The 23242-nt window shown below is 43.6% G+C and overlaps 1 protein-coding gene across 2 annotated transcripts in view; it reads left to right on the top strand.

Moving 5' to 3' along the window:
* The window catches only part of LOC112250154 (discoidin, CUB and LCCL domain-containing protein 1), a 44503-nt gene extending 22924 nt beyond the window's left edge, over positions 1 to 21579 (top strand). Inside the window, exons 8-15 of one of the 2 annotated variants that reach the window (XM_024420054.2) lie at positions 1131 to 1328; positions 8422 to 8543; positions 8761 to 8935; positions 10664 to 10759; positions 10864 to 10948; positions 18183 to 18232; positions 18888 to 19007; positions 19729 to 21579. In XM_024420054.2, the coding sequence (XP_024275822.1) occupies positions 1131 to 1328; positions 8422 to 8543; positions 8761 to 8935; positions 10664 to 10759; positions 10864 to 10948; positions 18183 to 18232; positions 18888 to 19007; positions 19729 to 20297 (1415 nt within the window). In that variant the 3' untranslated portion in view covers positions 20298 to 21579. The remainder of the gene's footprint in view (positions 1 to 1130; positions 1329 to 8421; positions 8544 to 8760; positions 8936 to 10663; positions 10760 to 10863; positions 10949 to 18182; positions 18233 to 18887; positions 19008 to 19728) is intronic. The other variant, XM_024420055.2, reaches the window with a different exon arrangement.
* The last annotated feature ends 1663 nt before the right edge of the window (positions 21580 to 23242 follow it).

The following is a 23242-nucleotide window of genomic DNA, read 5'->3' as shown; positions in this document are numbered from 1 at the left end:
ATGATGCCATGACATGTCTGACATATACTGTATGTTCCCTAGTCTGGACTTTTCAGGACCTCATCAACACTGTCGATGTCCCGCACTTTAATTAAGACTAGCTCCTTATTGACTTTCCTCAAAGCTTCACTCTCTCATTATGTTGGAATGGTGAGGAGGACAAGAGTCATATCTTCTTTACATAGGGTTTTAGTTGGTTGCAGAGTTAACGGGTTTAGTCAGACTAGTTGTTCCTGGGACTGTTCTGACAGGATGTCTCCTGTGGGGACGATGTCATCGATGCACTTATTAATGAAGCCGGTGACTGTGGTAAACTCCTCAATGCCATCAGATGAGTCCCGGAACATATTCCAGTCTGTGCTAGCACATCAATCCTGCAGCATAGCATTCGCTGATACTTCCTGTTTGGGTTTTTGTTTGAAAGCAGGAATTGGGAGAATAAAGTTATGGTCAGATTTGCCAAATGGAGGGTGAGCGAGAGCTTTGTATGCGTCTCTGTGTGGAGAAAAGGTGATCTAGAGTTTTTTTTGCCTCTAGTTGCACAGGTGACAGAAATGAGGGGAAATGGATTTTAGTTTTCCTGCATTAAATCACTGGCCACTAGGAGCGATTTTCTTGTTTGTCTATGGCCCTATACAGCTTGTTGAGTGTGGTCTTAGTGCCAACAACTGTTTGTGGTGGTAAATAAACAACTATGAAAAATCTGGATGAAAACTTGGTGAATAGTATGGTTTACAGCCTATCATGAGGTATTCTAACTCAGGTGAGCAGAACATTGAGACTTCCTTAATATTAGAGATTGAACACCAGCTGTTGTTGACAAAGAGACACACTCCACCCCCCTTGAGCGTACCCAATGCTGCCGTTCTGTTCTGCTGGTGCATAGAAAAAAAGAGCTAGAATATTATCCATGTTCTTGTTCAGCCAAGTTTCCGAGAAACATAGTATGTTACAGTTCTTCAGATCCCGTTGATAGGAGTCTCGAACAGAGCTCTTCCCGTTTATTCTCCAGTGATTATACATTTCCCAATAGAACAGAGGGCAGAGGAAGTAGTGGGAATATTTGGGTAAAATCTTATTCAGTTAGAGCAGCAGAATTGTTATTTACTTGTTCTTCTGTTGTTTTCTAGACTGTAAGAACCAGTCAGTGTTGCAGCATGTGTCTGTTAGTGCCAGTTCCTGGGGAGAAGCGATGGGTTGTCAGTCTGATTGGGCGCCCAACAGCTCCCAGGCTGACCCAGGATCAAGGGGCTGCACCTGGACTGCAGATCAGAACGACAGCCTGCAGTGGCTCCAGCTGGACCTGGGGGAGAAGAAAAGGATCACAGGTGAGATAAGAGCCCTACTCAGGGGAACATGCTCTCAAACATAAAGCTTCCAAAACTCCTCTCTACCTGAATCTACAAATAGAAGCTAAGTAGCACTCTGACTTTTTCCTCAGGGCTTATTCATTTATTTGGATCCCCATATTGCTGTACTTACAGTGCCTTCAGAAAGTATTCACACCCCTTGACATTTTCCACATTGATTAAATTGAGAATTGTTGGGCCACTGGCCCACACACAACCCTGTAATGTCAAAGTGGAATTATGTTTTTCGAAATGTTTACAAATTAATTACAAATTAAAAGCTGAAATGTATTCAACCCCTTTGTAATGGCAAGCCTAAATAAGTTCAAGAGTAAAAATGTGCTTAACAAGTCACATATTAAGTTACATGTGCTCACTCTGTGTGCCACATACAATTATCTGTAAGTTCCCTCAGTCGAACAATGAATTCCAAACATAGATTGAACCACAAAGACCAGGGAGGTTTTCCAATGCCTCGCAAAGAACGGCACCTATTGTTAGATGAGTAAAAACACTTTACACTTTACACTTTGGATGGTGTATCAATACAGCCAGTCACTACAAAGATATGGGCATCCTTCCTTAGTCAGTTGCCAGAGAGGAAGGAAACCGCTTAGGGATTTCACCATGAGGCCAATGGTGACTTTAAAGAACTTTGAGTTAAAAGGTTGTGATAGGAGAACTGAGGATGGATCAACGACATTGTAGTTACTCCACAATACTAACCTAATTGACAGAGTGAAAAGAAGGAAGCCTGTAAAGAAAAAAACTATTCCAAAACATGAATCCTGTTTGCAACAAGGCACTAAAGTAAAAGTGCATCAAATATGGCAAAGCAATTCACTTGTCCTGAATACAAAGTGTCATGTTAGGGGCAAATCTAATACAACACATTACTGAGTACCACTCTCTATATTTTCAAGCATAGTGGTGGCTTTATCATGTTATAGGTGTGCTTGTAATCGTTAAAGACTGGGGAGTTTTTCTGGATATAAAAGAAATGGAATGGAGCTAAGCACAGGAAAAATCCTAGAGGAAAACCTGGTTCAGCCTGCTTTCCATCAGACATTGGGAGATGAATTCACCTTTCAGCAGGACAGTAACCTAAAACACACGGCCAAATCTATCAAATTTTCAATCAAATGTATTTATGAAGTCCTTTTTACATCAGCAGATGTCACAAAGTGCTATACAGAAATGCAGCCTAAAACCTCAAACAGCAAGCGATTATGAGAGTACATGGCCATATGAAGGCCAGATTGTTCTTCAAGAGGTTCAAACGTTCATAGATGACCAACAGGGTCAAATAATAATCACAGTGGTGGTAGAGGGTGCAACAGGTCAGTACCTCAGTAAATGTCATTTGGATTTTCATAGCCGAGCATTCAGAGGTCGAGACAGCAGGTGCGGTAGAGAGAGAGTCGAAAACAGCAGGTCCGGGACAAGGTAGCACGTCCAGTGAACAGGTCAGGGTTTCCTAGCCGCAAGCAGAACAGTTGCAACTGGAGCAGCAGCACAACCAGGTGGACTGGGGACAACCAGGAGTCTTCGGGCCAGGTAGTCCTTAGGCCTCCGGAAGGGGATGTAGAGTGAGAGAATAAGAGGGAGCGTATTCCCACAAGACACCAGATAGGACAGGAGAATTACACCACATAAGACTGAACCTAGCCCCCCGGCACACAGATTTTTCCAGCATAGACACTGGAGACTGAGACAGGGGTGGGTCGGGGGACACTGTCGCCCCATCCGACGATACCCCTGGACAGGGCCAACCAGGCAGGATATAACCCCACCCACTTTCCAAAAGCACAGCCCCCACACCGCTAGAGGGATATCAACAGACCACCAACTTACTACCCTGAGACAAGACTGAGTATAGCCCACGAAGATCTCCTCCACAGCACGAGCCCGAGAGGGGGGGGGAAACCAGACAGGAAGAGCACGTCTGTGACTCCACCCACTCAAGTGACGCACCCCTCTTAGGAACGGCATGGAAGAGCACTAGTACGCCAGTGACTCAGCCCCCGTAGTAGGGTCAGAGGCAGAGAATCCCAGTGGAGGGAGGGGAACCGGCCAGCCAGAGACAGCCAGGGCAGTTCTTTGCTCCAGTGTCTTGCCGCTCACCTTCGCACCTCTGGGCCAGACTACACTCGATCATAGGACCTACTGAAGAGATGAGTCTTCAATAAAAACTTAAAGGTTGAGACCGGGTCTGCATCTCTCACATTGATAGGCAGATCATTCCATTAAAATGTAAATCTATAGGAGAAAGCCCTGCCTCCAGCTGTTTGCTTAGAAATTCTAGGGACAATAATAAGGCTTGCATCTTGTGACCGTATCGTACGTGTAGGTATGTATGGCAGGACTAAATCAGAGAGATAGGTAGGAGCAAGAACATGTAATGCTTTTTAGGTTAGCTGTAAAACCTTAATCAGCCCTAGCCTTAACAGGAAGCCAATATAGAGAGGCTAGTACTGGAGTAATATGATCACATTTTGGGGTTCTAGTCAGGATTCTAGCAGCCGTGTTTAGCACTAACTGAAGTTTATTTAGTGCTTTATCCGGATAGCCGGAGAGTAGAGCATTGCAGTAGTCGAAACGAGAAGTACTATCCGTCATCCATCAATCATTTGCTCCTATTTCAGTCTCATTCTGAACGTCGTAATATCCTGTAAATCTGCACGAACCCTTGTCTCCATGATGAATCAGTTTACACAAATTGGCTTAATTATTTATTTACTAACTAATGAAATAATCCCACAGAAATAAATACACACACACAGGATAGATTATACACTGATTATTAACATGATGTAATGAAAAGTCCCTAGTGGACTAGCTCAATATGACGGCTGGTTACACAATGAAAGGGGGTGGGGAACGAAAGAGCGGTAGAAGGAGAGACAAAGGAATTCAACTATTGTACATACAGTTGAATAATACGCTCATCGTAAATATGGATATTTAGCACCCTAACAAACTCTCATTCAGATTTAGAAAAGCAATGTACATATTTATGCTTGTATGTCTTTCTCGTCTCTCTCTCTCTTAAAACCGCCCGGGTCCATTTTCTGGGGAGTCAGTCGACAGAAAGTCTCTGGTTGTGTAAGTCTCTGGTTGTCCACCAGAGGTAACCATATCCTTTGTAGTTGTAGCTTCTTGGTCTAGGAGTGTCTGTTAGAACGGATCTTCCTTAGGTGTACCGCGCGGTGTTCAGCGGGCCTTGTCCTTCACTCAGTTTGTTTAGAATAAATACCACCCGTAGTGGTATCGCCACCTATAGTGGTGAGAGGAAATTGTTCTTTGTCTTTTGTCTTTGGTAAAGTTTCCGAGGCTAACAGTGCATAAACAGCTGCAGACTGAATGTTGCTGTGTAGTCTTCTCCAAGAGAGCGTTTCAGAGGGTATTACGATATAAACCAGTTCGTAACATATTCAGCTCACGCTGCACATATAATGGTCTTCAGTTTTAAACCATTTCCCAGCCATGTAGCCACCGCTCAACGCTGTCTGGTCTCTAAAGATTCCAACCAATTCAACATGTGGATGATCCTCACATTCTAATGTAAATTTCATTAGGAGTCCTTGTATAAACACTCTGGGGGAAAAGGGGCGTTCCCTATTTTGGCATAATATCTGTGCTCACGTGGGCATGGTTACTGACTGGGTAAAACTTTGCAGGAAAAACAATTATCTAATTCACATTTAGTAATTTAGTCTTCTCACAAATAGTTTAAAATGTAATCATAAGTTCCACAACATTTAGTTGTAAATCTGATAACTGGGACGTATACATTTATAGAGTTACCATTATTTGGTTCAACCGTCCTTAATGATATCACAAAACAACTTATTTGACATGATAATTGTTTAGAGCCCCACCAACCATTTCCCACATTATTTATGTTACAAATATTGTTTCAATGTCCAACCTTTTGATGTTAAAGCTTTGGACAAGTGTCTATCTGTTGTAACACTCAGACATTCCATTCTCAATACTGCAGAGCCCAAAGATAGTTTCTGCAAGGTATTCATGATCCAGTTGTTAAGTCATAAAACCAGGCCAAATTCATCCCTCTCCCCCTCTGCGGAAGAGGGCGCTGTAGAGCTGACCCACTGTAACCTGATCCTTCGGATCCTCATAGGAGAGGCATGACACTTTATTACTTCCACTTTTAGTGAGTTTGGTACACATCCGGTGGATAGGGAGCCATTTATTATGTTCAACATAGGAGGGCCAAGCACAAGAAGCAGCTATTTCAGTAGTTTCGTTGGAATAGGGTCCAGAATGCAGCTTGACGGTTTAGAGGCCATGACTATTTTCATAAATGTCTCGAGATGCATGATAAAAAAAAACTTGAGTGTCTCCATTGATCCTAGGTCCTGACAGTTCTGTGCAGACTCAGAACAACTTAGCTTTGGAGAAATACGCAAATTCAAAGTGGTCCGTAGTTTGCTTTCTAATGATCATGATCTTTTCTTCGAAGAAGTTCATGAATTTATCACTGCTGAAGTGAAAGCAATCCTCTCTTGTTGAATGCTGCTTTTTAGTTAGCTTTGCGACAGTCAAAATTACATTTTTGGATTGTTCTTATTCTCTTTAATTAGGTTGGAAAAATAGGATGATCGAGCAGCAGTGAGAGCTTTTTAATATTGTGCGGTACTGTCTTTCCAAGCTAGTCAGAAAACTGGAAGTTTGGTGGAGCGCCATTTTCGTTCCAATTTTCTGGAAGTTTCCTTCAGGGCTCGGGTATTTTCTGTATACCAGGGAGCAAATTTCTTGTGACAAATGTTTTTTGTTTCAGGGTGTTACGCAAGGTTAAATAAAGATCCTCGGTTAGGTGGTTAACTTCTTACGGATGAAATCCCGTTAACGGGATCAATTTGACAACAGCCAGTGAAAGTGCAGGGCTCCAAATTTAAACAACAGAAATCTCATAATTAAAATTCCTCAAACATACAAGTATTATACACCATTTTAAAGATGAACATGTTGTTAATCCCACCAGTGTCCGATTTTCAAAAAGGCTTTACGACGAAAGCATACCGTCGCTTAGTTGAGCGGGAAAAAAACTAAGACGTTGATAAATATATTAAAAGTAAAAACCGAAGAGTTTGGCAGATAGCCAAGTACCAACATACTGCACGGCAACAAATCTGGAAATTGAAAGGGGGAGGGGCTTTTCCTCTTAGTGCCTTCCCTCCAGGTCCTGACATCTCAGATAAATACTGTCTGTGTCTGAAATGGCACCCTATTCCTCATTCACTTTTGACCAGAGCCCTATGGCGCACTAAATAGGGAATAGGGTGCCATAAGGGAAGTCCGGCACTGTGTCTATTCTTTATCCCCACGGACGGATGGACAAAGAGGAGGAGAAGAAGTCAATTTGTTCCAACCATTCTTAGCAGTGTGTAAACTATTTTTTTTCTACTCTGGAGTTTCTTAACAAGATGACAGGGAATGTTCCTGAGTGGCCAAGTTATAGTTTTTACTTAAATCTGCTTGAAATTCTATGGAAAGACCTGCAAATGGTTGTCTAGCAGTGAGCAACAAGCAATTTGACAGAGCTTGAATTTTTATGTGAATTAATAGTTTTTGAAGGCACTGTACCTTTTAGTTTACCAGGCTAAGCTTATTTTAAGGTGTTTTTCACATCTGGAATTTTGAGATTTGGTTGTAGCCTACTGGTACAGATTTCCACTGTTGCCAATCTCTCTTTCCTGATGAATGTCAATCCCTTGTTACTGGGCCGGCTCAATGCTCAGCATACTGTTAACATTACAGTTAACTGTAATAAAGTAGGAGCCTTGGTGTTCTTGGCCAAGTCTTATAGGATCAATGGCAATTTCCTCCCCCCGTGGCATCAATTAAAAACAGGCGTTTAGATTTAACCCTCTCCTGCCTGGCTGTTTCCCCCCATTCGTAGCCCTCTGTAGAGGATGGTAATAGGATTAAGGCTCAACACACACACACACACACACACATCTGTCGGAAAAAGCTGAGAAGGAATAGAATGAGATCTGATCCAGGGGGTTGTTTAAAGGGGGTAATTTCTCTTATAAATGGGCCTTTCTTTTGATTTAACTCTGGATGGCTCACCACTGCAAAACTGTAGCACATGTGTACACACGCAGACACACACGCAGACACACATACACACAGCATTAGACCAGTAATCTAATGTATTAGACCAGTTTTCAGTAACGCATAAAGGGAGAGAATGCCCCTCTGTGCTGCTGCTCCTCCACAAACAAGAAAGTGACTTTCAAAGGCCTGTTTAAGTGTAGCACAATGCAATAGTTTATTTTGAGTGTGGTGTGTGTAGTCAGCAAGTCCCAAGTTAATTTCATGCTACTTTACAACACATTGGGTTCCAGTCAATGAAGAATGTCTAGCTTTGTCTGACGGTTCAGAAATCCAGAGCTAAGGGGAACGTCGTTTTGATTGGAATGCGGTTCCTTGAAAATGGAAGCACTGTTGTCGTAGAATTGTTGTTGTGCAACCATCGTAAGACTCTATAGCCTGAAGAATACAACCCTTTCTTTCCATAAGGATCCTGCCTTTCTGATACTCATATTATGGCAGATTGGATTTCTGTTGTCGTGCATTGGAAAACCCTGTTGCTCTTTATGCAACAAAAGTACATTTTAGCTGTGAAAACAACAAATGCCTTCAGAGTCTGCGATTCTGTATTTGAAATATGACAGTAATTTCCTATAATGACAGGTTGCACTGCGTCTCCATATGAACCACAATGCCCTGTGTAATGACATGTTGTGGGTCACCCGTCTGCCGCCATATTGTTCTGGCCCTGTGTCAGGCGCTCATCTGCCACAAACGCTCATCATGGCTGTCTGGGAGCTGCAAATGTCTGGGAGGGTTTCCCCTTGGTGTTGCAGTGACTGTTCTGCTCTCTGAGGTGATGTCTCCTTTCCCTGTTCCAGCACATTCCAGGGCTGACCAACGGGTGACATCACTGCCCTGGAGACAGACAGAGAAAAGGGGATGAAAAATGTTGAACAATAGAAAGTGAGATTTAGAGTTTTTACCTTCTCTATTTTTTGTTTTCCAGGGATTATCACAACTGGCTCTACTATGTTGGACTATCACTACTATGTGAGGAGCTTCAAGATAGTTCACAAGGAGAGGAGTCGGTGGAGGACTTACACACAGAACAACAGCACACAATACATGGTGAGTAATCCATATTCAATTATCTAATATCTGACTCCAATGTTGAATTGCCTGATCATGGAACAATATACATTTCGGTATGTGTTATTGGGCAACAATTTCTTTATATGTAATCAATGTGTTATGTTGCCGATGAATCACAAGAATGCATGCCTTCCATTAAACCTTGCAACCACCTCCCCCTCGCTCCCTCCGTCTCTCCCTTCCTCCCTGTCAGATATTTGAGGGGAACCAGGACAGTCTGCATCAGACCAGGAACACCTTCCACAATCCAATCATAGCCCGCTACCTGCGGATCATCCCTCAAACCTGGCACCAGAGGATCGTCATGAGGGTAGAGCTTCTGGGCTGCACCCATGTCAGAGGTACACACCCTAACCCCCATGTCAGAGGTACACACCCTAACCCCCATGTCAGAGGTACACACCCTAACCCCCATGTCAGAGGTACACACCCTAACCCCATGTCCAGACCACAGTACTGAGTGTGTGTGGGTCTGGCTACAATACCAGATAGTATTATCATTGAGTTAGTAGATAGTGATTGATGACTACATGTATAGTTGAAGTCGGATGTTTACGAACACTTAGGTTGGAGTCATTAACTCATTTTTCAACCACTCCACAAATTTCTTATTAACGAACTATAGTTTTGGCAAGTCGGTTAGGACATCTACTTTGACATGTGCATGACACAAGTCATTTTTCCAACAATTGTTGACAGACATATTATTTCACTTATAATTCACTGTATCACAATTCCAGAACTTTACATACACTAAGTTGACTGTGCCTTTAAACAGCTTGGAAAATTCCAGAAAATTATGTTATGGCTTTAGAAGCTTCTGATAGGCTAATTCACACCATTTGAGTCAATTGGAGGTGTACATGTGGATGTATTTCAAGGCCTACTTTCAAACTCGGTGCCTCTTTGCTTGACATCATGGGAAAATCAAAAGAAATCACTCAAGATCTCAGAAATGAATTGTAGACCTCCACAAGTCTGATGTTCCTTGGGAGCTATTTTCAAATGCCTGAAGGTACCACGTTCATCTGTACAAACAATAGTGTTCAAGTATAAACCCCATGGGACCACGCAGCTGTCATACCGCTCAGGAAGGAAACACGTTCTGTCTCCTAGAGATGAATGTACTTTGGTGTGAAAAGTGCAAATCAATCCCAGAACAACAGCAAAGGAGCTTGTGAAGATGCTGGAGGAAACGGGTACAAAAGTATCTATATCCACAGTAAAAACAAGTCCTATATCGACATAACCTGAAAGGCTTCTCAGCAAGGAAGAAGCCACTTCTCCAAAACCGCCATTAAAAAGCCAGACTACAGTTTGCAACTGCACATGGGGACAAAGATTGTACTTTTTGGAGAAAAGTCCTCTGGTCTGATGAAACAAAAATAGAACTGTTTGGCCATATTGACCATTGTTATGTTTGGAGGAAAAAGGGGGAGGCTTCCAAAGTTGTGGCAAAATGGCTTAAGGACAACAAAGTCAAGGTATTGGAGTGGCCATCACAACGCCCTGAGCTCAGTCCTATAGAAAATCTGTGGGCAGAACTGAAAAAGCGTGTGCGAGCAAGGAGGCCTACAAACCTGACTCAGTTACACCAGCTCTGTCAGGAGGAATGGGCCAACATTCACCCAACTTATTGTGGGAAGCTTGTGGAAGGCTACCCAAAATGTTTGACCCAAGTTAAACAATTTAAAGGCAATGCTACCAAATACTAGTTGAGTGTATGTAAACTTCTGACCCACTAGGAATGTGATGAAAGAAATAAAAGCTGTAATTAATCATTCTCTCTACTATTATTCTGACATTTCACATTCTTAAAATAAAATGGTGATCCTAACTGACCTAAGACAGGGAATTTGTACTATGATTAAATGTCAGGAATTGTGAAAACTGGATTTAAATGTATTTGGATAAGGTGTATGTAAACTTCCAACTTCAACTGTAGATAATCCTTCTGAGAAGACTATTATGAAACAGTCTGATCTGTTGTAAAGTGGGGAAGTAAGTTAGTTCTGTTATTTTGGTTTTGGACTGTATCAAGTTTTTGTCAAACCTGCTCACAGCTAAACCCCCCCCCGCTCTCTCTCGCTCCTTAGTGAACATGTCGTCCCAGGTCACATTACCCACCAAACCCAAGCCTCCGGTGGGGGACGAAGAGATCACTGAGCCAGTGCCCTCCCAGGCAGACCGCGGTACCCATCTCATTAAAACACTGCATTAACCATCCACCAGATGCCTTCTGTTTGTTTATGTATTAACTGGCTAACATGCTCGCTCCTTTCATCTCTATTTTCAGGGAAGCTGGCCATCATCATCGTACCCATAGTCTTATCTGTGGTGCTCCTGCTGGTTGGGATTTGTGTATTCAAGATGCTGCAGAAGTAAGCTACTTGTTCATGTCATTTGAATAGATAATGTAATGTTTTTAGAGACCGTAATGTAAGGAGAGCTTGCACCTTCATAACTTGTGCATTTCCTGTCCCCATGACAACATGACTCACAAACTCAGATTAGCCTGACCTTATACATCCCCATAGCAGCGAGTTATATCTACCGTGTGCCTACTCCCTAAAGTATGTCTGTTACGTATGTGTGGTAGATGTTGTCTGTCTGCCTCTCAGTATGCATGAGAGGGAGATGTTTTCAGGAAAAGGGACAGTGGAAGAGAATAAATAGATTAGAGTGAGGGAAGATATACTGTAGGACAATGAGGGTCAGGGAGATTCCTAGAACGGTCCTTTGGAATGGCTGCCTGTCTGTTGCTCAGATAGCATAACGAGCCTGACCTGACTACCAACACAACCACTGTCGAGCCTGACCTGACTACCAACACAAACACTGTCGTCAGTGTCAGAACACAATTTTTTAAATTTACCTTCATTTAACTAGGCAAGTCAGTTAAAGAACAAATTCTTATTTTCAATGACTGCATAGGAACAGTGGGTTAAGGGACAGAACGACAGATTCTTACCTTGTCAGCTCGGGGATTCAATCTTGCAACCTTTCGGTTACTAGTCCAACGTTCTAACCGCTAGGCTACCTGCCGCCCAAGGAGGAGGATGATACACCACACATACCATTAATCTCTTTACTATCAGCCTTCATTGTCTTTGGTTATTATTTACCTTTATTTCAACAGGGAAGTCATATTGAGACTAATGTCTCTTTTGCAAATGAGCCCTGCACAATACAAAAATGAACACGTCAATTAAAACAAACATATTTTTATTTTTTTAAATTGATTTATTTAACTCCGTTTTTCTCCCCAATTTCGTGGTATACAATTGTTTTTAGTAGCTACTATCTTGTCTCATCGCTACAACTCCCGTACGGGTTAGGGAGAGACGAAGGTTGAAAGTCATGCGTCCTCCGGTACACAACCCAACCAAGCCGCACTGCTTCTTGACACAGCGCGCATCCAACCCGGAAGCCAGCCGCACCAATGTGTCAGAGGAAACACCGTGCACCTGGCAACCTTGGTTAGCGCACACTGCGCCCGGCCCGCCACAGGAGTCGCTGGTGCGCGATGAGACAAGGACATCCCTACTGGCCAACCCCTCCCTAACCCGGGCGACGCTGTATTGTTGTCTCTACCTTCTTGCCCTTTGTGTTGTTGTCTGTGCCAAAAATGTTTGTACCATGTTGTGCTGCTGCCATGCTATGTTGATGTCCTTAGGTCTCTCTTTATGTAGTGTTGTGTATGTGTATATATATATATATATACAAATCCTAGTCCCCATCCCAGCAGGAGGCCTTTTGGTAGGCAGTCATTGTAAATACGAACGTGTTATTTAACTGACGTACCTAGTTAAATAAAAAAATATTCCTAAAATAGACTAGTGGCAGCTGCAATTTGATAAATAGTTTCACCATAATCAAGAACCGATAAAAAGGTTGACATCACAATCTGCTTCTTGTTGACTTGTTGTTCTTGTTGACTAGAGAGAGGCTAGATCTGTCCTGTAAAAAAGCCCAGTTTAAATCTTAGCTTCTTAACCAGCTCAATCGTATGTTTATTAAATGTTAAATCATTGTCAGAACCATCCGATGAGTGTCTCAGATGGATTACATCTTCAATCTTACAAGAACTCGATAACAACGTCTACTTAGTTTAGCCCCTGTTAAGCACACGTTTTATATCAGTTAGGGCTACCTGCACAGCTGCAAAATCGGACGATAGCCATGTCACTGCCAGGTCAGCTGTTGTGGCAATTGCATACAAAATAGTATCATCAGCATATAGATTACTTTTTTAAAAAGTATTATTATTTACAGATTGACCAATAGCATTGATATAAATAGTGAAAATAGCAGGTCCTAGTGTCAACCCCTGCTGAACCTCTTTATATATTTCAAGAAATTAGGAAATTCTGTCACTAAGATAATCATGAAACAATGAGCAGGCATCCGAGGCCATGCCAATCGAGGACAACTTGTTCAATAAAATGGCATGATCAACAGTATCAAATGATTTTGAGGGGTCCACAAACAAGGCAGCACAATTCATTTTTGCATCTAAAGCATTGAGAATATCATTAACTAATGTGGTTGCTGTGATAGTGCTCTGCCCTGGGCTAAACCCAGATTGATTTATATTCAAAATACCATGCTCAGATAAAAAAGAGCGAAGTTGCTTATTTACCCAAGAATCATAGCTAGATATGGAAGCCTGGAGATGGGCCGATAATTATCAAGATCACTATCCCTGCTCTTATGGAGTGGCACAGCATTCTTACTGGGGCCCCACAAGGGTGCGTTCTGAGCCCTCTCCTGTACTCCCTGTTCACCCACGACTGCGTGGCCATGCACGCCTCCAACTCAATCATCAAGTTTGCGGACGACACAACAGTGGTAGGCTTGATTACCAACAACGACGAGACGGCCTACAGGGAGGAGGTGAGGGCCCTCGGAGTGTGGTGTCAGGAAAATAACCTCACACTCAACGTCAACAAAACTAAGGAGATGATTGTGGACTTCAGGAAACAGCAGAGGGAACACCCCCATCCACATCGATGGAACAGTAGTGGAGAGGGTAGCAAGTTTTAAGTTCCTCGGCATACACATCACAGACAAACTGAATTGGTCCACTCACACAGACAGCATCGTGAGGAAGGCGCAGCAGCGCCTCTTCAACCTCAGGAGGCTGAAGCTCTTGTCACCAAAAGCACTCACAAACTTCTACAGATGCACAATCGAGAGCATCCTGGCGGGCTGTATCACCGCCTGGTATGGCAACTGCACCGCCCTCAACCGTAAGGCTCTCCAGAGGGTAGTGAGGTCTGCACAACGCATCACCGGGGGCAAACTACCTGCCCTCCAGGACACCTACACCACCCGATGCTACAGGAAATAAAGATCATCAAGGACATCAACCACCCGAGCCACTGCCTGTTCACCCCGCTGCCATCCAGAAGGCGAGGTCAGTACAGGTGCATCAAAGCTGGGACCGAGAGACTGAAAAACAGCTTCTATCTCAAGGCCATCAGACTGTTAAACAGCCACCACTAACATTGAGTGGCTACTGCCAACACACTGTCAATGACACTGACTCTACTCCAGCCACTTTAATCATGGGAATCGATGGGAAATGATGTAAATATATCACTAGCCACTTTAAACAATGCTACCTTATATAATGTTACTTACCCTACATTGTTCATCTCATAGTTGATACTGTACTCTATATCATCGACTGCATCCTTATGTAATACATGTATCACTAGCCACTTTAACTATGCCACTTGGTTTACATACTTCTCATATGTATATACTGTACTCGATATCATCTACTGTATCTTGCCTATGCTGCTCTGTACCATCACTCATTCATATATCCTTATGTACATATTCTTTATCCCCTTACACTGTGTATGACAGTAGTTTTTTTTGGAATTGTTAGTTAGATTACTTGCTCGTTATTACTGCATTGTCGGAACTAGAAGCACAAGCATTTCGCTACACTCGCATTAACATCTGCTAACCATGTGTATGTGACAAATAAAATTTGATTTGATTTGATTCTTGGTTTCTCAAATGGTTGCCTCGCTTGGTTCACTAACTACTTCTCCGATAGAGTTCAGTATGTCAAATCGGAGGGCCTGTTGTCCAGAGCTCTGGCAGTCTCTATGGGGGTGCCACAGGGTTCAATTCTCGGGCTGACTCTCTTCTCTGTATACATCAATGATGTCGCTCTCGCTGCTGGTGATTCTCTGATCCACTTCTACGCAGACGACACCATTCTGTATACATCTTCGTTGGACACTGTGTTAACTAACCTCCAGATGCGCTTCAATGCTATACAACTCTCCTTGCGTGGCCTCCAACTGCTCTTAAATGCAAGTAAAACTAAATGCATGCTCTTCACCCGATCGTTGCCTGCACTTGCCCGCCCGTCCAGCATCACTACTCTGGACTGTTCTGACTTAGAATATGTGGACAACTACAAATACCTAGGTGTCTGGTTAGACTGTAAACTCTCCTTCCAGACTCACATTAAGCATCTCCAATCCAAAATTAAATCGGAATCGGCTTCCTATTTTGCAACAAAGCATCCTTCACTCATGCTATCAAACATACCCTCGTAAAACTGACCATCCTGCCGATCCTAGACTTCGACAATGTAATTTACAAAATAGCCTCTAACACTCTACTCAACAAATTGGATGCAGTCTATCACTGTGCCATCCGTTTTGTCACCAAAGCCCCATATACTACCCACCACTGCGACCTGTATGATCTCGTTGGCTGGCCCTCGCTTCGTACTCGTCGCCAACCCCACTGGCTCCAGGTCATCTACAAGTCTCTGCTAGGTAAAGCCCTGCCTTATCTCAGCTCACTGGTCACCATAGCAGCACCCACCTGTAGCACGCGCTCCAGCAGAGAAATCTCACTGGTCACCCCCAAAGCCAATTCCTCCTTTGGCCGCCTCTCCTTCCAGTTCTCTGCTGCCAATGACTGGAATGAACTGCAAAAATCTCTAAAGCTGGAGACTCTTACCTCCCTCACTAGCTTTAAGCACCAGCTGTCAGAGCAGCTCACAGATCACTGCACCTGTACATAGCTCATCTGTAAATAGCCCATCCAATCTACCTCATCCCCATACTGTATTTATTTATTTATCTTTCCTTTGCATCCCAGTATCTCAACTTGCACATTCATCTTCTGCACATCCTACCATTCCAGTGTCTATATTGTAATTACTTTGCCACCATGGCCTATTTATTGCCTTATACCTCTTATCCTACCTCATTTGCACATGGTGTATATAGATTTTTCTACTATATTATTGATTGTATGTTTGTTTATTCCATGTGTAACTCTGCGTTGTTGTATCTGTCGAACTGCTTTGTTTTATCTTGGCCAGGTCGCAGTTGCAAATGAGAACTTGTTCTCAACTAGCCTACCTGGTTAAATAAAGGTGAAATAAATAAAAAATAAACATTTGGATAAATTGTTAAGAGAACATGATGGAGGGCGATACACTCCTTCTAGTGTCAGCTGGTTATTATAACCAAGGCCCACATTAAGAATGAGATAATCGTGGTGCAGCAGTCTAAGGCACTGCATCTAAGGCACTGAGTGTTGCGGCGTCACTACTGCCTGGGGTTCGATCACAAAATTGGGGAGAACAGGAAAATGCTTTTGAAGGAGTGTGCAAAACAATCTTGAAGGAGTTCCCACATATGCTGAGCACTTGCTGGCTGCTTTTCCTTCACTCTGCGGTCCAAATCATCCCAAACCATCTCAATTGGGTTGAGGTTGGGTGATTGTTGAGGCCAGGTAATCTGATGCAGCACAATCACTCTCCTTCATGGTCAAATAGCCCTTACACAGCCTGGAGAAGAGTTTTGGGTCATTGTCCTGTTGAAAAACAAATGATAGTCCCTTGGGATACACAATATATCGGTGAACATAAAAATGGCAACATCGATATTGGCCCGATGTCTAGTTTAACGCTGACGTGCATACCTATATAACGTAGGTACATGACATAATGACGCCATATAAAATTTTGCGCTACACGTGCAACACAGCATTCCTAACCTAGCCCACAATGTCTGCTGTGTGAATCAAGCAGTCAAGTCGAGCAGTCATTTGAAAGAGTAAGAACATTTCAGCGAGAACGCGAAATCCATTAACGCAAAGATAATAGAATTCATTACCCTTGACAATCAACGGTTCTCTGTCATGGGTGATGTTGGCTTTCACTGACTGGTCGAGCACCTGTACACACTACCAAGTGAGCTATTTTTCAGATGTTGCCCTAGTCATGCCTCTTGCACTGAGATTCAGTGCCTTAGACCGCTGTGTCCGTGTGTGTGGTGTGTGTGTGTGTGTGTTAACTATTTAACTGTACTAGAATGCTTAAAAGGCCGCAAAAAAATGTTTATCGGTATCATTTTTTTGGCAAGGAAAATATCAGATATCGGTATCGGCCCAAAAATTTCATATCGATGCATCACTAATAGCCCCACTAAGCGCAAACCAGATGGGATGGTATATCGCTGCAGAATGCTGTGGTAGCCATGCTAGCTAAGTGTGCCTTGCATTCTAAATAAATCACGTGACAGTTTCATCATTAAACCCTACTCCACACCATCACACCTCCTCCATGCTTCATGGTGGAAACCACACATGCAGAGATCATCCGTTCACCTACTCTGTCTCACAAAGACACAGCTGTTGCAACCAAAAAGTTCAAATTTGGACAGATTTCCACCGGTCTATTGTCCATTGCTCGTGTTTCGTGGCCCAATTAAGTCTCTTCTTATTGGTGTCATTTAGTAGTGGTTTCTTTGCAATAATTTGACCACAAAGGCCTGATTCATGCAGTCTCCTCTGAACAGTTGATGTTGAGATGTGTCTGTTACTTGAACTCAGTGAAGAATTTATTTGAGCTGCAATTTCTGAGGCTGGTAACTCTAATGAACTTATCCTCTGCAGCAGAGGTAACTCTGGGTCTTCCTTTACTGTGGTGGTCCTCATGAGAGCCAGTTTCATCATAGTGCTTGATGGTTTTTGCGACTGCAGTTCTTGGCACACCTGTTAATTGTGGCTACTTTGGAGAATCTCAAATATAACATATTTTTGGATTTGTTTAACACTTTTTTTTTTTTGGTTTCTACATGATTCCATATGTGTTATTTCATAGTTTTGATGTCTTCACTATTATTCTACAATGTAGAAAATGGTAAAAATAAAGAAAAACCCTTGAATGAGTAGGTGTGTCCAAACTTTTGACTGGTACTATATATGTGGCAACACCCCCACCTCTGCCTATTCTGTCCGATCTGTAAAAATTAGAACCAGTCAGAGACACATCATTATTAGAGGTGGTAGGGAGAGGGGCTTAAGGGGTCATGGGTCAGAACATGTGGCCGCTGCATGAGTCCCTAGAGAGAGGGGGTGAAACGAAGATAAACAAAAGGGTGCTCAGCAGAGCCAGGCAGTTGTGTGTGTGTGTGTGTGTGTGTGTATAGGGGATAAAGGCGACCCTACATCCCCCTGTCTCAGCGTCACCTCCACTCCCAGGAGGTTATCATGGGAAATGGCGAGGGGGCATCCCTGTCCTCTCTGTCACTGGAGTTCACCCCAGCATTTGTCTTTCTGTCACAGGAAGAAGACAAAGGAGAACTCATACGGATCCTCTGATACCCAGAAAACAGGTCAGCGAACAATTTCTCAACTCGTCTCTTTGTCATAGCAATGAAGCCTAATGTTAGTCTTTACTTTGTCAAAGATGTCATACGTACTGTACATCAAATGTTATTATTTGTATGTTGAAGATGAGCCTTAGAAATAAGCTATAGGCAGGAAACTATGAGCAATAGAAAAACCCATGCTGTTATGCTAATGCCCAGTCAGCTAACAGGTTGTATATTGTTCCTTATCATCATGACTGCTTTAATGAAACCAACAGATGCCAGCTTTATTGATCTGTGACAACATGTCTGTGTGGTGGGGGGTTGAACAGACAGACGAGCTCCAGCAAGCACACCGGGCCACATCCATAATCATGGGTCCAACTGCCAGCTTCTCACCCCCCTTGCCCTACCCTCATCCACTTCTATCCTCCACATGACTAAAGCAGACAGAATTTGAAACGGAACCATATCTATAGTAGAGCGTAACTCTTGTTCCTGGCGTCTCTAAAAGAATGGCTCACATATGGAAGCCTCAGCAGTTTGTGCCAGCTAGTCAGCTGTAATTTGGTGCTGATCTCTGTGCTGTCCCTGCTAGATTCCTGTCATTATGTCTGTCTGTCTGTGGAGTTAACCATTGTCTTTTTACTGTCTCTGCCTGCCTGCCCTCGGCGCTCAGGTTGCTGGAAGCAGATCAAGCAGCCGTTTGCCAGGCACCAGTCCACAGAGTTCACCATCAGCTACAGCTCAGAGAAGGACCCCATACAGAAACTAGACCTGGTCACCAGCACCATGGCAGGTGAGGACACATGCACACACAGAGGTGTATGTCCATACACCCACACGCCTCCTGTCATCCCAGCTCAAGAGCCTATGGAGGCACCACCACCTATTGAACTTCTATTTTCCTCCATGAGTATCTGAGTTACTTGTATTGATTCATAATAACTCCACAGCCCAGGCAGTGTGTGGTGAAGCTCTCCATTCTTTACAGACATAACCCCACTCACCGTAACCGGGAAACACTCTGTGGTGATTCGTTTACACTTCTCTGCTCAGTCCAATGCCAAAGCAATCTAGAATTCATTGTAAGCTCCTGTTTCCGTGTCTGAACGAACCATACAACAAAGACTTCAGTGACAATCCTCTCTTCTCTGGCTCGTATCAGTAATTCTGGGTGAGCTAGAGAAGAGAAAATTGTGTCCTTTTGATATGTAAAGGAGTCATATTATTCATTATAACTGAGTGAAAACAATGAGGTTGGTGTTTTAAAAGCTCTGACGAAGGCCGTGAGGACGGTACGTAGGGCTTGATAAAGAGCAGTGATACTATCAAGAGCGGTGTGCGGGTTTCTTCTTTCTCATTTTGTTCAGCTGTTACCAGGCACCTGCAAAAAAAGATAACTCAGATGTGCCTTTTGAATTTTGAATATGCTCATTCCAAAACAGTCACGTTTGATCACCATGGCACTGGTAATAAAGTTCTGCTCTTGAAGTGACCCGTGTTCTTGTGTCCTCCAGAGTACCAGCAGCCTCTGATGATTGGGATGGGCACAGTGACCAGGAAGGGCTCTACGTTCAGGCCCATGGACACTGAGACCAAGGAGGACCCTAGCGACCCGTCCACCCACTACAACTACCTGCACACAGCCAACCAGTACGCCCTGCCCCTCACCAACCAGGAGCCAGAGTACGCCACACCCATCATCGAGCGCCACACCTTCCACAAGGATGGCTTCCTGCCAGACCCGGCCAACTACTGCGTTCCAGGGTTTGTCCTCAGCAAGACCCCCTCCTTTAAAACCATGGACAGGAAAGCAGGGGTGGGCTCCTCCGGGGGCTACCAAACCCCCCAGGTCAAAACAGACCGGGGACACAGTAACTCTGAGGGGGTCTACGACAGCCCCAAGGTGAACAAGCCTGTGGCCCAGAGCAAGAGCTGTGGCTGCTCAGACTACCAGAGACCCCAGGCCAAGCCAGCAGCGCTGGAGAGCTACTCCACCCCCAGGGACTGTGTGAGGGTGGCCCCCGCCATTGGCCACAGGCCGGACCATCGACCAGACCCTGAGGGCAGCTCTGGAGGAACCTGATGATGGAACATCTATGAGACTACAGGACAAACTGTCAAACTGTGATTTCTATCAGTTCACGGCCGTTTTAGATGGACCTCACTGTAGTAAACACAACCAATCTCATCTAAATGGTAAATTATTTCTCAACTGACTTCCGGCATGCGGGAGACGACAGTGTTTGTTTGCTGCGTGAAACGGAGCTACAGGATGAACTGGGTGCATCTCTGAGGCTGTGCAAGCAGACATCAAAATACAGATGGTTACTTTTATTTTCCTCTTTGAGGTGATTTATTAAAAAGAAAATAGTGATGAGACAGGACATGTCCCTTAAAATGGGAAAATACCTCCCCTCATTCTCAACTGTGACTGATGTTTGTGACTGTAACATAAGATTGAGATAATGTGACTCGGTTCCTTGGCTGTACAGCATATTATGAGGTCATGGTGAAGCTGTTTTCAGCAGGAATACATAGAGGAAGCAGAGTGCTTGTTAAGTAAAGCAGCACCCAGTTTAAAGTGGCAGATTTGTGTGTCCCCAGCGGGTCCTACTATAGGGCGATTTATGCAGTCAGTGGAGTTAGCTCTTAACAGAGAACTGTAAGGACACACTGTGACTGAAAGGACTGGTGTCACCGCATGGGGTCCCCCACAATGGGGGTTCTGTTACCATGTTGCAGGTGGCTCTATGCTCTAAAGCCGAGCGGCTGCATCGCTGCTCTGTATCAAAGTCTGGAGGCAGATCTGGCCAGTGTGGGCAGAGAGCCCATGAATAGGCAATGGGAGAGAGTGTACAGTTAGTCTGGCATATTTAGAAACACCCAGCTGGGGATTTAGGGGAGTACAACTGGACTACAACACATCACAGAGCTGTTTTTATATGATCTGTTAAACTGAACTAGATCAAGAACTACTGTAAAGGCCTGTTCTTTTTTTTAAATGGATGTTGAACACAAAGCCATGTTAAATGGTACCATTCCTACAGTGTATACATACATGTGCATAGTTTGAACATGTTTATTGCCAAGAGTAAAGAAAAAAAAATAGAATTGCTGTCTTGTGCTGTCGACTATATTAAAAGCACCAGTGAGTGTGGTGTTGCTGCTGTGTACGAAAGACCTTAGGATGTAACTTAAGAACTCTTTAATTTCTGTGAAATATTTTGTGGAGATCTTTCGAGCGGGGTTGTATGTAAGTGCAGTACTCCGTCTGATCGTTGCAAAAAGTTTGTCACTCTCATTCAAAGTGTGTTTACTGACTGTTGGCTGTAAACTGAGCCCTGAATAAAAACACCAGCAGTTGACCTCCACATGTCAAGGTCTCTTTACTATGTGAAAATGTGTCTCAGCAGCCTAGCCTCGGCCCTGGGACAACCGGCTTTCCAGTCCCAGCGCCCAGAGAAGCGGGAAGTCACAAGAACACCCCACCTCCACCAGCACTCTGCCTGTTTCGGTCTGTGAAGGAATGTGGTAGTTTGGTGTCAGACTGGGAGCAGCAGCTGCTGCCCAGTCCTCTCAGCTCTGGGCCCAGCTGAAGAGAAGAGGGGAGAAGGCTGATTTCGGGGTATGACAGCCTCACTGAGGGCCCTGATAACACATTACTGGTCTCTCCATAAGCGGAGGTTATCAAATCAAATTTTATTTGTCACATACACATGGTTAGCAGATGTTAATGCGAGTGTAGCGAAATGCTTGTGGTCTGGTGGAGATAACCCTAGTCTGAGAAGAGACTGTTTGTGGCTATGATCCTTAGTGTGTGAGGTCATGTCTGCCAGTGGGCTGGGCCTAGTCCAGCGGTTCACACAGGGGTGTGGAGCACCGGTTACACCTTCAACCCAAAGCTACCTGAAAGCTCAGATTCAGAGCAGCTCTTTCTGTGACCACTGCTTCTTGTGGATTGCCAACTGAGTTTAGCTTTGTTCATGTGAGCTTCAAAAGTATCAGTTTTGTACGGTGTCCCATTGGTAAATTCTAAATGGCAGGAAAAACGTTAACCTACAACTAGAGCGCGTTTACAAGTATTTGGATACATAATTCTTCTTACCATAATTGTCTGTATGAAGTCCTTAGCAGTTTGATATCAATCGTTACTGTATGTTTTTTCATTTGCTAAATGTTCAGTATGTGTCTATTCACTGTGAATAATTGACGACTGCTGTTTCTATGTGCTGTATTGATAAACCTCAGAATGTACTACCAGTGGCTCTAGCGTTTACATCTCCCCCTGGTGTTCATTGTAGTTCACTGAAAAAAGCAACAGTATTAGTAACAGTACACATCAAAAAAATAACTTCCAGTTTAATCAGTCTGCTTCTCATTGTCAGAAATGCGGATCTTCACATTTCAACCTTGTGAAGATGAAGATCTCTTTCATATATTGAAGGAAGGCAGGCAATACACACACTGTACAGACCAGATTGGGCAAATACATTGAAGTTTATTCAAAGGTTTCATGTTATACATTAACTACAGATAAGACATTTATGCCAAATTTCAGAAACTCATTTTATGACAAAAATAAATACTTTTATTCCTCAAAAGCAAAGAAAACAAGGTCAGGTAAAACCTGTGTCCAAAAAGGGAGCCTTCGTTTCTTCAGTCAGAAGCACTGGCAACAAGCGATGTGAACATTCTCTATGACATACTGTCTAGTGCCACTCTGTGTCATTTCACTAACGTTAAGTAGGGAACTGTCCTTGGCTTGGACACGTCCTTCATGAAGAGCAATTGAGTTTGATCAAAGCGCAATTTATACTGACCAAAAATATAAACGCAACATTTTAACTGATTTTACTGAGTTGCAGTTCATATAAGGAAATCAGTCAATTGAAATAAATGAGGCCCTAATCTATGGATTTCACATGACTGGGCAGGGGCACAGCCATGGGTGGGCCTGGGAGGGGATAGGTCCACCCATTTGGGAGTCACGCCCAACCAATCAGAATGAGTTTTTCCCCACAAAAGGAC

Source organism: Oncorhynchus tshawytscha, linkage group LG05 (assembly GCF_018296145.1).
Source record: "Oncorhynchus tshawytscha isolate Ot180627B linkage group LG05, Otsh_v2.0, whole genome shotgun sequence".
NCBI classification, from domain to species: domain Eukaryota; kingdom Metazoa; phylum Chordata; class Actinopteri; order Salmoniformes; family Salmonidae; genus Oncorhynchus; species Oncorhynchus tshawytscha.
This window is presented reverse-complemented; position numbering and strand designations above follow the sequence as displayed.